At 40.6% G+C, this 15596-nt stretch overlaps 1 protein-coding gene across 2 annotated transcripts in view; it reads left to right on the top strand.

Annotated features, from left to right (window-relative positions):
• Positions 1 to 9373, top strand: part of LOC141056776 (putative methyltransferase DDB_G0268948) — a 140613-nt gene extending 131240 nt beyond the window's left edge. For both annotated transcript variants that reach the window (XM_073553239.1, XM_073553238.1), the window contains 3 exons: positions 2119 to 2219; positions 4821 to 4958; positions 9000 to 9373. In XM_073553239.1, the coding sequence (XP_073409340.1) occupies positions 2119 to 2219; positions 4821 to 4958; positions 9000 to 9087 (327 nt within the window). In that variant the 3' untranslated portion in view covers positions 9088 to 9373. The remainder of the gene's footprint in view (positions 1 to 2118; positions 2220 to 4820; positions 4959 to 8999) is intronic.
• The last annotated feature ends 6223 nt before the right edge of the window (positions 9374 to 15596 follow it).

Below are 15596 nucleotides of genomic sequence, written 5' to 3' on the forward strand. Positions count from 1 at the left end.
TTCCGCACAGATTCAACTAAATGATTGGCACTGGCTGCCATATTGCTAAACTGCAAATGGGCATAAAAAATAAAAAAAATCACTTATACTCACTTTACTGCTCACCTTTATAGGTAATCTGTCAACTTCCAGATGCTCCCTTAACCACCAGCAGTTTTATCTGTATATGTAGACTCACTGCCTAACAGTCCCTGTGTTACATTACATACATATATATAGATCTTTAGAAAAAGTATTTCTACAATCTATTTATGATTTGTAAATATGGGCTTTGACTAGTTGAGAGGGCATTAGTGTCCACAGACTAGTTGGCCCACTAGACATGATATTACATCCCTGTGTTGTGTGATAACAACTTAAAAGTGCCAGCGACGTCACAGGAAAAATATTATCCATTGGATTCCGGTCAGATGCTCCTCATACAGGCAAACCACTTCTCAAACTTTGCACTGATGAGGGGCAGTATCCTGAAATACAGTGTCTGCAAATTGAGATTCAAATTTTGGCTTTTACCTGAAGTCACGTGAGAAGGCTCATTGGAGAATTAATATTGACTTTTAGGATTGCTACTTCCTATAGGTGGCACTAGAGTTCTCGGCCATTTCCTCTCTGAAGAGACAATTTGCATATTTCCTAGAGTATCATTGTGGCTTAAAAGTCTCCTCACCTTGGCATGCCTGACATGTCACTCTACGCATGGAGAAACGTTACTCCTTGGATTCCGATGTATGTAATATAACACAGCTGCTGGTGGTTCTGGGGGCATGGGACACCTGACAGGTTGCCTTTAAAGCTTGTCACATCCACTGCCAAGCAATGACTTCCCAGGCCACATCACATTACGCCTGGACTTTTGGTTTGAAGAGGTCTGGGATGGTTCTTTGAATGCGCACAGAAGGGCATGGGGCACATCATGGCAACCTGATCTTATGAGCGCTTACCCAGAAAGGTCCTCAGCCTGGCTTGAAGAGGTCCATGGATTCAGCACGAGCGAGAAGGTTAATAAGTTGTGAAGAGCAGAGGGGCCAGTAAAGTGAGTGTAAGATTTTTTCTTTTAGATCTTATGTTTATTATCCTATATTTATTATGGGGTCTGGAGACATCCCAGGGCATAATACGGGACATTCAATAACTTTTCTGCAAATCAAATTTCCTGTAAAAATTTGTGCAAACAGGCAAATTCAAAGTTTGCCTGATCTGTTCTTAGTGGCATTATTAGAGTCCGATGGGCCCTAGTGCAAAATTTGGACCTGGGCCATGCCCCGCATGTTGATCACTTGTATGGGCCATTGTAACATTCTAAATGTTATAAGGACATACGTGTTATAACCTCTTTCCTATTATGTGGTAATGCCCCTCATCCTGCACTAATGTTCACCATTTTGGGCCCATCCTGGTATATATGTCTCCCATCCTGGTATATATAGTATATGAGGCCTTCATGGTAAGATGTCAGTCATCCTTGTATATATATGTGTCTGTCCTCAGACGCGCATCCAGTTGAAATATGTTCTGGCGGGCCGCCCTATCATACGGCCATAGTTGCACCATCTGCAACTGCGATTGTTATGTCCATGCCTGCTCATCTCTACTAGTGTCCAATTCCTTCTCTAAAATACTGTCCAACAATCTCTGATGATGTGATCTTTATGCTAAAAGTAGTTCCATAAAATTTTAATTTTCCTCTCTGTCTCTCCCTCCCTCTCTTTATTTCTCTCTCCCCCTCTCTCTCTCTACCTTTCCTATGAAATAGACTTAAAGGTTTATTGCCATCTTCATAGCTTGGTGTTTGTAAAAGCAAGCACTTTTGCAATTTAATGCTTATTGAAATTTTCAGCCATTCTTTGGGTATTAACAATATTTTTATGTACAGCTCATTTACCAACCATAGCTGCTGTCTACATTGTATGAGCGGTGCTGAAGCTAATTAATAAACAGACAATCCCTGCATATGGTGCGGCTGTCTAACAGCAGCGAAACATGCAGCCGCCGGGACTCAAACATATTACTCGAGTACGCCCGAGATACTCCTATAACACCTGAGCATGCTCGTTCACCACTAATTGTGGCCAATCCGACCATGTTAAAAACATTATCAGTATTTTATGTTTTTTGCAGGTGTGGGATACATTGGTACAGCATTCTGAAAGAAGTACACATGAAATGATTGCTCGGTACCAAAATTTATTTGAGGCTGTTACACTAAAAGACAAGGAACAGTACGTATTTTTGTTTAATGTCCACTCGTCCATTCATGCACAAAGGTTTTATAAAGTAAACAGCAAAATAGCTTTAGAAATTTAGGAAAATTACACGTGAGATATTTTCCTAAATTTCTAAAGCCATTTTTCTGGTCACGCTTCACGTATTTCACATTGACATGCTTTAACATGATTGAGTGCAACCATTTTCCTATTTTGAGATGTTAGTTATTTTTGGTATGCCTCTGTTCAGACTAGTTCTTGGTGTTTCAGTCAGTTTTTTTTGTTATTCAAAGGTTTTATAAGCTTGTTTTTTAGATATACGGGTAGAATTATTTTTATGTTTGTATTAAAATTCAAGTCACAATGTTCAGCAAACTTTTTACATATTTGGACTTTCCATAGACAAACTGAATACATTGTAACAGTAGCCACATTATTATTATGCCTCAAGATTAGAGATGAGCGAATTTGATTCGGTCCCTGTTTATTCGGCACGCTATAGCGCTTACCCAGTAAGCTGCAGAGGGATACATGGAGTGCTCCGACTGATCAGCTGTTTGGCTCCGCAGCTGCGTGTGTCGTGGCTTTGTCATAGTCACAACACATGCTTGGTGAGCCCAACACACAGATTCTCCATGCATGTGTTGTGACTGTGACACAGCCACATGCAGCTGCGGAGCTGAACAGCAGATCAGCCGGCACGCTCCAGGTATCCGGGTTCCCTCTGCAGCTTATTTGGTAAGCACTATAGCTTGCCGATTAAGCAGGAACCCAATCAAATTCGCTCATCTCTACTCAAGATCACAAAACATGATGCAATGAAGAAGGATAAAGAGACAGGCTGAAGTCACAGACCTGAACAACAGTTTTCTCTCTGCAGATTTTCCTAGAACTTATGTGTTTTAGATGGATTTTTCTGCAGATTTTCTACATATCTCACTGTTTACATTGCATAAGTTAAAAAAAATTGAATTGTCTAAAGTAATTTTTTTTTTACTACTTATGGATTTCAAGAGTTGTACTTTAAATAGTAGAATATTTTAGACCACAATCAACAACTAAACTCTAATTTAATATAAATAAAATACTAGTTTCTTGACAATTCAATTATTCATCCTATTTAAAGGGAACCTGTCAGCAGAATTGTGCTGAGTAACCTACAGTGTCAAGTTGGCGCTGTTATACTGATTAGGCCGGAGTCACACTAGCGTATGGCATCCAATGCGAGATGACCCTAATGGGAGCGTGAGCCGAGTGCTATACAACTGTGCTCCGATTCTCTCACACAGCTGCGTGATTTCTCCATCCCTTCCGCTACCGGCGTCTGCGTATATCGCACAACACTCGAATGATATCCAAGTACTGTGGGTTGTGTCACTCGCATCTATAAACTTATATGGGTATGAGTGAGCCGAGACTCGCTGCCAATTGCAGCATGCAACGATTGTTCTCGCATGCCAATTCGGCATGAAAAAATAATCACAGATCTGAGTTGCCCCATACAGTAACATTGGGCCGAGTGCTACGCAATGTTTTATCGAATAGCACTCGGCTGAACTGTACGGTAGTGTACCTCTGGCCTTAAAATGATACCTGGGTTAATGAAATCTGTCTTGTGGTTCTTGTTTAATCTGTAGTTGTAGTTTTCAGTTAATGACATTCTCGTGCTTCAGGGCTGAATGGTGGGGACCAGGTTTTTTTGTGGTGCTCTGCTTACATATGCATCTGTATGGCTTATGACAGATAACGGATCCCTCACATACAGTATATCTTATTGTTTGGAAAAAAAATTACATTCATCAAGCAGGCGGCGGTGCCTGTGCTATAGCATGATCAGATCTATAATATCCATATATTCATTTTATTTAGTGATACAAATTTCTTGAAAAAAAAAACAAAAACTTCCTCAACATGGTGCCAGTAACATTTATCGGATTTCCGATAGATGCTATTGTACAGGTGCAGCTGGCGCAATCTTGGTGGGGACAATTTTTTTTTTTTATGTAGCAAAATGGCGCCGATGGTGGCACCTGCGCAGCAGCATCTATTGCGCTCCGAATTATGCTACTACACAGGCGAGGCCGGCGCCATTTTGAGGGAGAATTTTTTTTTTTTTCTCAAGAAAATTTTTTAGCATTAAATAAAATGAATATAGATAGATCCGATCATGATACAGCGCATGTATAGCCGCCGGTGTCTGCATGATGAATGTAACTTTTTTTTTCCAGAAAGAAAAAGATATACCTTATGTAAAATAGGGGGCAGGTCACTGTGTTTCTGCAAAGTGTTCACCCATTCAAAAGAAAGAGGGGGAATTAAATGTGTAAACGAGAAGAAAAGCACATACGGTATGTAAAGAAGCATTTTAACTCCCAATACATGTATTTTTGGTGCAGAATGTTCCGCTGCTAATATTAAATGCGTTCTCATAAATGAGGTCAAAATGCTCAGAGTATTAACTGAATGGAGCAAAGAGCTGAGAGCAAAGACTTGTCACTGACTGCCTAAACACACTTTGTCATTAATTTTGTTATTTTACCATGGTGATTACACATATTTAACTTTGTGTCCTTTGCCCAATAAAATGTCTCACAAACACCTATTCTTCTCTTCCAGTATCACAGACATACCGATCAAGATTCAGATGTCTATTCCAGAAATTATAGGATTTATGCAGTCAGTTGTCGGATTTCAGCAATTCAAAGAAAAAGATGTGAAAAGAGCAGAGCAATTTGTATCACTTACTGAAAAAAGGTGCAATAGAAATCAATTAATTGTACTAAAGAAGAAACACATGGAATAGCACAAATGTTCCTTATAACACAGTTTTCAGGGACTAGAAATATTAAACGTATAATGTGTACTATAAAACTACGGAGGTCCATGAAAACAAGTATTCTGAATTTACGCTAAATTCTTTTGACTAAATTCTAGAGCCGTACTGATAACGGAGAATTACACAGGGAGTCCCTAAAGCCTGGACACATAGGCAAAAATGCATATTTTCAAGAAATTTAATTTATTAACCACATTATATTCCATTGGAATATAAAATAACTTCTTCAATATGAATTCCATCATTTGCGATGCAAAGGATGATGCGCATTGCAAAATTCACGTGAACGCAACGTAATAAATCCACATTGCCGTCAATTTTAGCACTTTCATCCTAGTTAATGAGAATCCTATGTGTCCAGGTTTTAGGGACACCCTTTATTTAAAGCGGCTGTCTGGGACTGATATAAGATTAAACATTAATGTGAGATCGGTAGGGGGCTGTCAAGAGGCATTTAGACAGGAAGATTATTGTGAACAAGCATTGATAAAAACGCCTGATTATCTTACCGTGTAAACAGGCTGCAGATCATCCAATGAGCAATCAAAACAATTGTTCATCAGGGGAAGTTATCACAAAAGATAATAATTTTGGTGGTGCATGGTCCTGTGTAAAGAGAACACGTGCTGCAGAGAACCATGGCAACCAACAAAACCCAATAAATATAATTAAGGCAAAAACTCAAAATTCAATTCATACACCACAAGACATGAGTCTAAATTGCCAAATGTACAAATTTTATTAAATGCAATAGCATAATATACATTACTCAATAAAGAACATAGATAAAATAAGGACACTGCTATCCAAATAGGGAGCCTATATTGTACAATTGCCCAAAACAGTATATACTAGTAGAATAAGTGCATGAAGACATCATACATATGCTAAACAAAGGTTACATCCATAAAAATGCATCTGAACTGAAAAGAACTTTCCACAGTGGAAACAGGCATAACCAATTAACAAGTTCATATGGATTCTAGGTATACATTTTGTATTACTCAGCTATTACTAAGTACCTCGACCATATAGCATTACAGTATGAACCCAAGCAAAGTTTAGTAAATAAATGGATGTTTCCAAAAAAAGCACTTACATAGTTAAAGTGTGTGGCACTGGCTTCCCTGTCGCCCCAACGTGCGTTTCGCTTCTTCGTCAGGAGGCGTGTCTAAGGGCTTGTTGGATGGGCGTTATATACTGTGGACAGCCAATCACATAGAAACAACCGTCCTCGTCACTAAGTCGCGATGTAGCGCATCCCAACTACGTGTCTCCACTTCCTGCCCCATGGCGCATGTGCTGCTGACATCACCTTCCTTAAACAAAGAGACTACCAGTTCGCCGACTTGGAGTAGGAGCGGCGATGCGTCACTATAGCAACCGCGCAAGCGCACTCCTCTCCTAGTGTCTGCTTACCGGACAGTCGGAGCTGACAAAGCCAGACATGCGCACTGGGCAACAGTGGTTAGATTGTCATATACAAGGAACTATATAATGGATCAATTAAGCTATGTGTGAAAAATATAAAGTGACTTGGTGTATAGCTTATAATAATGAAATTACAACTAGAATATATAACCATTATTTGTGAAAATAACAAAATAGTATATTATTATAATTATTAATATCGATTATAGTGATATTCGATTATAATACATAATAGAGTGAAAAACACCCTGAGAAAGTGCATACATATACTTAAAAATTATACACATGAAAAAACGTGACATTAAAGCAGACGTCTTACTAAATACAAAAATTAATTAAAAAAATTTTTTGCAAAATTTCTTGTGCATTTCATGAAGTCCCTTGTAATACAATCCATGTTGTTTATGTCTCGCGTTCCTAAGGGATAACCTAGTGAAAAAATATCCGTCCATTTATAATAGAACCTAGACAGCAAAATGGAAAAACATGAAAATTAAAATCAAATAAAATAATATATAATAACCAGCCCTCTAAAACCCAGAAAATATATTATAGAAAAGAACTAAACCCAAAACTCTCATTTAACCCAAAGGGGGTAATAGAATGCAATCTATATATCCACCTACTTTCGACCTGGGATAAACTTTTGAATAAATCACCCCCCCAGGACCAAGGGTCACCTGATCAATCGCTTTGTCCACAAGCTTACTTGAATCCGAATTATGATGATCTTTAAAATGTTTCTCAAGAGTCTTCAACGTATCCGTGGGATCTGAGTTCTTTGCCTTTTCGATATCACGTACATGTTCCCGTACACAAATTTTTAATTCTCGAGTAGTTATTCCTACATAAATCAATCCACAAGGACATTGAGCGTGATATATGACCCCTGTAGATGAACAAGTGAGGCGATGCAAAATTTTAAAAATGCGGGACCCATCAAAATTGGAAAAGTCTTTACATTTCACTAGATTTCTGCAAGCTTTACAAAGCCCACAAGGAAAAAAGCCCTTTATGGACTGACTAGCCGAATTAGTTCTAGAACGCTCATAGTGACTTCTCACAAGTAAGTCACGCAAATTTTTTGATCTTTTGGTAGTAACTAATGGGGACGGGGGAATAAAGTTTTTAATAATGGGATCCATTTTAAAAACGTCCCAATGTTTCTGAAAGATCCCTTTCAAATCCTCCCATTGATTGTTAAATGGAGTGATCAATCTAACCGGTAGGTTAACATTTTTATCCTTACTAGAGGACTTATATAACAATTCATTCCTTGTTACCCCACTTGCTCTCTGGTAACCTCGCCGAATGGTTCTATGGCTATATCCACGTTCACGAAATCTAGAATATAAATCCCTAGCCTGATATTCAAATGTTTCTTTGGTCGAGCAGATTCTTTTAATTCTAAGATGCTGACCAATCGGGATACTGCTGAACCATGGCAGTCTATGTACACTGAGCGATCTCTCCAGATCAGTGATCATTGTTTACTTTTGTCTGCCTGTGTAAACATTCAAACAATCAGTGGTCGTATCGTGCCGCCGGTAAGGGCCCCGTTACACGCTTCAATGTTCCAGCGATCCCACCAATGATCCGACATGGATGGGATCACTGGGACATAGTTAGCTGATCGCTGGTGAGCTGTCACATAGGCAGACTCCCCAGCGATCAGGACCTGCAAGCACGCAGGTATCCAGGGTAAACAGCAGGTATCTAAGCGCTGCGCGGCGCTTAGTTACCCGCTGTTTACCCTGGATACCAGCTCCCAGCGTCTGCTATATGGCGCTGGGAGCTCGCTGATCGTTGGTCTCTCGCGGTCACATGCAGCGATGTGTGCTGCCCAGTGGGAGACCAACAATAGATTTATGGCCCAGACCATTAGGCAACGATTAATGATCAACCAACTGATTGTTGCTACGTGTTACACGCAACAATGTCATTTTGACATCGCTGCAACATCACCAAACTGGTGACGTTGCAATGATATCGTTCACAATATCGTTGTATGTAACGGGGCCTTAAGTCCATGTAAGCGGACCTTCAGTGATGCATCTCGGGGGATACTACTGCTCTATACATGGTTTACTAGCCGCTGCTGAGAACTGCAGTTTTACCCCATTTATCTTTATGTCAGTGTTCGAAAACTCTTTAATCACAGCAGTTACTTTGCTGAATTCTAACAGATTTTCAGCATTTTCTTTCAAAGAATGCAATAGTGTGTCAGGGTATACTTCTGGGGTCTTCATCAGGTATTATAGAGTCAGGCTCCTAGTACCAGGAAAAGTCTATTTATTGTTCTCACACATATGGCCCCATTAAAGCCACAGCATTCTACAACCATAATCACAGTCCCCATTGGGGCTCACAATGTAAATTCTCTATCAGTATGTCTCTAGAGTAGTGGGGTAGTGCTTTTTGTAGCAATTTACAGCGTATTACAGTATGAAGTTTATTAAGAACACATACGTCTTATAAAGCATTTACCACCTTTCTATAATGTTGTTAAATTTATCTTATTGTTACAGATTCCGAGAGATCCTTAGAGGAGAGGCTGATTCTGCCCGAATGAACATGCACCTCAAATATTACTGTGTCTTTGCTTGCAAGCATTAACGTGGAGACCTGTTAGATCCAAATATTCAGAGTAGTGTGTTGGGTGGATTTTTTTTTTTTTTTAAATTTAAAATCATGCTAAATCTCTAACGTTAATCTGTAAATTAAACAAGAATACCAATTCCAAAATATTAATGTACCCATATAGTTAACGACTCACAACAATGTGCAAAACGAGGAGAAACAGAGTCAAAATAAGCTAAAAATGTAAAAAAAATTATTACTATTACAAAAAATTCCAAAAAAATACATAAACAATATTGGATTTGTATGGGTACAGTGTGACTTGATCCATAGGTGAAAAAAGAGGCCAGAGAATTGGTCAGGAAATAGTGGCAATATGCGAACATCTAAATAGTTTTATCCAATTTAAAAAATTCACACGAGATATCTATATCAACTGATACTCTTAAATTCAGTTACTACTCTGTGAGAAATGGTAATAGGAAGACAATCCAATAGAGGAGCAGTGCTGTGATGTTTGTCATGAAGTATTGATGAATAGTTGCTCATCTCAATATATATGAGAGAAGTGAGTAGAATCAATAACAAGAATAATTACCCATTGTGTTCGTAAGTCCTGCCAATACTGCGGTCACATTCCTCAACGCGTGTTTTGCGCTAATATCACTTACTCAGGGGGCGTGGCTTGAGAGTGGCAGCTGTCCAATATAAATATCGCACTGTTCCGGTCACATTACCAGTCAGCAACCTATCGATTGTTTTGTTTGTGGGCATGCGCATGCGCCCGTCCTGGACCCCAAACTCCTCCCATCCGCTCCCTCGCCCGCGTCATGGTCATGTGAGGTGGTCGGCTCCAGGCCGCACATCAGGCAGACACAGACGTGACAACGAAAGGGATGCAATAAGCGGGAATCCGAGATGCGGCGCATGCGTACCCGGCATGTGAGATGAAAGGAAGTGAAGTGATGTGTTAGCAGCAAGTGTTCTGAAAAAGTGAAATTGCCTTATTCAATTTACCAACATATTATAAATGTGACAATGTGATAAAATATATTCTTGCGTAACGTGCAGAAGTGTCATGTACTATTTAGCGAAGGATATGATATCCTAATGTGCTTGGTTATATTGTGGACATCGCATAATCACTATAATTGACATGCGGTGTCCTTATATATGTGAAAGACATAAAAATGCGCTAATAACATTAAACGCCTTGGATTATCCTGCAGAGAATGCAAAAAATACAACACACAATAAAGGAAAACAGGAGGAAAAATTGGCGTGCATGTAAATGAGTCATATTACCTTTATGGCATACAGCAGAGAAATATTGAAGAGCTTTATATATGAATAGTACTTATGTACATGTATATATATACTGGAATAAAAGCACACCGATATTACATGCAGCAAAATAGATTCCAACTACATAAGAAGTAGATCAAGAAAAACAAAACATATTAATAACATAATAAATGGACTAAAATGTAAATTAAAATAATCTGATAGGTTATAGATGGAACAGAAAAGGAAAATGTCTTTCAAAAAACCAGGAACAGAATCCCATGGTTGTATTAGGGATTCTATAGAAAAGAGGACAATCCCAGTGCTTCGTTAAGGCCATTAGATGTCACTGTGCCCAGGATTGTAATCCACGTGCATTCATTTTTGGCAAAGAGGTGTTGCCCAGCTTATTTCATCCCCTGGAGCTGGCCGCCTCACATGACCATGACGCAGGTGAGGAAGGGGATGGGAGGAGTTCGGTGTTCAGGATGGGCACGTGGCCATGCGTGCCTAAAACACAATTGATAGGTTGCTGACCGGTCATGTGACCGGAATAGCACAATATTTATATCGGACAGCTGCCACACTCAAGCTAAGCCCACTGAGGAAGCGATATTAGCGTGAAATGTGCATTGGGGAAGGTGACCGCTGTCTTGGCAGGACTTACAAGCACAATAGGTAATTACTAGTGATGAGTGAATATACTCGTTACTCGGGTTTTCCCGAGCACGCTTGGTTGACCTCCGAGTATTTGGAAGTGCTCGGATATTTAGTTTCTGTCGCCATAGCTGCATGATTTGCGGCTGCTGCACAAGCTGAATACATGTGAGGAATGCCTGTTTGTTAGGAAATTCCCACACGTATTCAGGCTGTCTACAAGTCGTAAATCATGCAGCTGCTTCTACAAAAACTAAATCTCCGAGCACGCCAAAATACTCGGCGGACACCCAAGCATGCTCAGGAAAACCCGAGCAAAGAGTATACTCGCTCATCACTAGCAATTACTCTTGTTATTGATTGTACTTTCATATGTATTGCGTTGAGCATATATTCATTGATACTTCATAACAGACATCACATTACTGCTCCTCTATTGGATTGTCTTCCTATAACCATTTCAAATAGAGTAGAACCTGAATTTAAGAGTATCAATTTTTTTAATTGAATAAAACTGTTTTGTGTTCGCATATTGCCACTATTTCCTGACCAATTCTCTGGCCTCTCTTTTTTCACCTATAGATCGTCACACTGTACCCATACAAATCCAATATTGTAATATTAATAAAATAATTACATTTTTAGTATACTGTTTGACTTTAATCTGTAAATGTAATGTCATTAAGAAGATTACATTCACAAACTGCTTACCCATGTAAAGTCTCAGTCTTACATAAAATCTCTTTGCAAATCACCAAAACTTACAAGCTAAAGGATGACTTTTGAACACCCTCCTGCAACATTTAGTTTTAGTATCCCTGTCGTTGTTTGAGCTATGGTAAATTTTAGGTTGATATGTTAAGCATTTTTAAAAAAAATACATAATCTGTATATTTCAAACTCAATATTTGCATGACACTATATAAGGGGGCTGCATTATACCCTATGAGAGGGCTACATTATATTCTATGGGGGGCTGCTTTATATTTTAATAGGAGGGCTGCATTATATTCTATGGGGAGGGCTACATTATACCCTAATAAGGGGCTGCATTATACTCTATGAGCGAGCTGCATTATACTCTATGAGGGGGCTACATTATATTCTATGGGGGGCTGCATTATACCCTATGAGGGGGCTACATTATACTTTAATAGGGGGGCTACATTATATTCTATGAGGGGGGCTGCATTATATTCTATGGGGAGGGTTACATTATACCCAATTTGGGGGCTGTATTATACCCTATGAGGGGGCTGCACTATACTCTATGAGGGGGCTACATTATATTCTATGGGGGGGCTGCATTATACTCTGAGGGGGATGCATTATATTATATGAGGGGGCTACATTATATTCAATGAGGGGGCTACCATAACCTCTGCTATATCATTAAGACATGTAATTCCTTATATTATACCGTTCTCTCCTGGTTCTCCTCCTATCTCTCTGACCGCTCCTTTACTGAAACTTTTGCTGGCTTCTCCTCCTCTCATCTTCCCCTTACTGTTGGGATTCCTCAAGGATTGGTTCTAGGCCCCCTCCTTTTCTCTTTGTACACTGCCCCTGTTGGTCAAGCAATCAGTAGATTTGGGTTCCAGTCCATCTCTATGCCGATGACACCCAATTATACACTTCTTCTCCTGATATCATGCCTGCCTTGTTGGAAAACACCATTGATTGTCTTACCACTGTCTCTTACAACATGTCCTCCCTCTATCTAAAACTGAACCTGTCAAAAACTGAACTCATGTTTCCTCCCTCTACTAACCTACCTATGCCCACCATTGCCATTTATGTGTGTGGTTCCACCATTACTCCCCAGCAACATGCCCGCTGTCTTGGGGTCATACTTGATTCTGAGCTTTAATTCACCCCCCCACATCTGATCACTGTCTCGCTCTTGTTATCTGCACCTCAAAAACATTTCTAGAATTCGACCCTTTCTTACTTTCGACTCTGCAAAAACTCTTACTGTTTCTTTTATTCATTCTCGTCTGGATCTGGACTATTGTAACTCTCTACTAATTGGTCTCCCTCTTACCAAACTCTCCCCTCTCCAATCTGTCCTGAATGCTGCAGCTAGGATCATATTCCTCACCAATCGTTATACCAATGCTTCTACCTTGTGCCAGTCCTTACACTGGTTACCCATCCACACCAGAATTCAGTATATACTTATTACCCTCACCCACAAAGCACTCCATGGCTCAGCACCACCGTATATCTCCTCCCTCGTCTCAGCCTACTACCCTACCTGTGCCCTCCGTTCTGCTAATGACCTGAGGTTAACATCCTCAATAATCAGAACCTCCCACTCCCGTCTCCGAGACTTTTCACGTGCTGCGCTAATTCTTTGGAATGCACTACCCAGGATAATATGATTAATCCCCACAGTTTTAAGTGTGCCCTAAAAATGCTTTTGTTCAGACTGGCCTATCGCCTCAATGCATTAACTTAAATATCCCTGTGTGGCTCATTCAATTTTCTACCATAACCAGGTTCCTCGCATCATGTTCTCACTTGCTTTATGCATTTAATAGCCCTCTGTGTCTGTACGGTTACTTATTTAGACAGTTAACTGGTTCATGCAGCAACAGGAACACCCAATTCTTACACTATGGCTGGTCCAAACAATAAAAGCAATTGTTACTATCCACATTTTGTGTTTCCCCTTTTCCCTTATAGATTGTAAGTTTGCGAGCAGGGCCCTCATTCCTCTTGGTATCTGTTTTGATCTACCGTATGTGTTTATTGTTATGCTGTAATGTCTATTGTCTGCACAAGTCCCTTCTATAATGTAAAGTGCTGAGGAAAATGTTGGCGCTATAGAAATAAAATTATTATTATTATACCGTGAAATTAGCACATTTTACCACACAATTGGTGGTCTTGTATTTATTTCTATGTAGCTACATAGCCTCAAAAATTTCTCTGGTGGGCCCAAGGTGCTCAAATCCGACGCTGTATATGGGTTAAACCCCTTATGATATCACAACATAATTAACATATATTACCGTAACATTGAAGAAGATAAAGATAGAATAATCGACATAGAAAATGGAAAAAGGGTCCAAGACAAATATCACATACTACATTTTAGGTTGCTAAATATATAGCGAACGTAGGGATGATATTAGAATATATTGCATTACATAGAATGTGACCAGTAAGGAAAATCTGTTACATCATGGTCGCGTTTTGTGTCTGAATAAAAAACAGAGAGGAATTGTTCAGAGGTAATTTATAGATGTTACAATAAACACCAAAGGAAAGATCACTTTCTCTAGGTATGTCTAAAGGTCCCGTTACACACAACGATATTGTGAATGATATCGTTGCAATGTCACCAGTTTGGTGACGTTGCAGCGATGTTGAAACGTCATCGTTGCGCGTGACGTGCAGCAACGATCAGTTGGCTGATCATTAATTGTTGCCTAATGGTCTGGGCCATAAATCTATCGTTGGTCTCCCGCTGGGCAGCATACATCGCTGCGTGTGACAGTGAGAGACCAACGATAAGCGACGCTGGGAGCTGGTATCCAGGGTGAACAGAGGGTAACTAAGAGCCGTGCGGCTCTTAGATACCCGCTGTTTACCCTGGATACCAGCGTGCTCTCTGGTCCTGATCGCTGGTGAGTCTGTCTATGTGACAGCTCACCAGCGATCAGCTAACTATCTCCCAGCGATTCCATCCGCATCGGATCGTTGGTGGGATCGCTGGGACATTGAAGCGTGTAACGGGGCCCTAAGAGTATACAAAAAGTATCATTAACTAAATCAAGCGATCTAATGAGCATTTACAATCAAGTCTCAAATTACGAAGCAGTGTAATAGGGAATATATGAAAAATAAATAAATAAAAGAAAGACAATTCAAAATAAAAAACCTTATCACAGTATATAACTTCACCATTCACAAAAATTAGTCTTCGGCTAAACTGCATACATCAGGGGTGGGGAACATATGGCCCGTGGGCCGTATACGGCCCGCCATATAATTTGATCAGGCCCGCAGCTGCTCCAGAGCCGCGATCGGGTACCTTGTTGCAGGAGCCAGAGGAGCAGAGGAGCACTCTTGCTCTACTTCCTAGCCCCGCCCGCTGGATACTGCTCACTGATACGTGCACGCACAGATGGGGACTGAGCACACCCCGCTGGACCCCAGCGGCCCCGCGCACTGATACTAATGAAGAGGATGAGTAACCGCGCACCAGAGTGTGAGCTGCGCTGGACTGGTCTGCGGCCTGCCTCCCCAACCTGCCTTCGTCATCACCCCAGCCTGCCATCTTCATCACCCCAGTCACCGGTGCGGTGGTGACCGTGTCCTGCTGTGTGTGCGGGGCCTGGGTGCCATTCAGGAGTCACTGTGTTCAACAGCAGGTCAGTATGTGCTGTCTAATGGGGACCTGTGCTGCTTAATGGGGACATGTGCTGCCTAATGGGGACATGTGCTGCCTAATGGGGACCTGTGCTGCCTATTGGGGAGATGTGCTGCCTAATGGGGACCTGTGCTGCCTTTTGGGGAGATGTGCTGCCTAATGGGGACCTGTGCTGCCTAATGAGGACATTTGCCTGCCTATTGGGGACCTGTGCTGCCTAATG

The sequence above is a fragment of the Dendrobates tinctorius genome, unplaced genomic scaffold (genome assembly GCF_039654945.1).
Source record: "Dendrobates tinctorius isolate UK_male_01 unplaced genomic scaffold, ASM3965494v1 ptg000199l, whole genome shotgun sequence".
In the NCBI taxonomy this organism is placed as follows: domain Eukaryota; kingdom Metazoa; phylum Chordata; class Amphibia; order Anura; family Dendrobatidae; genus Dendrobates; species Dendrobates tinctorius.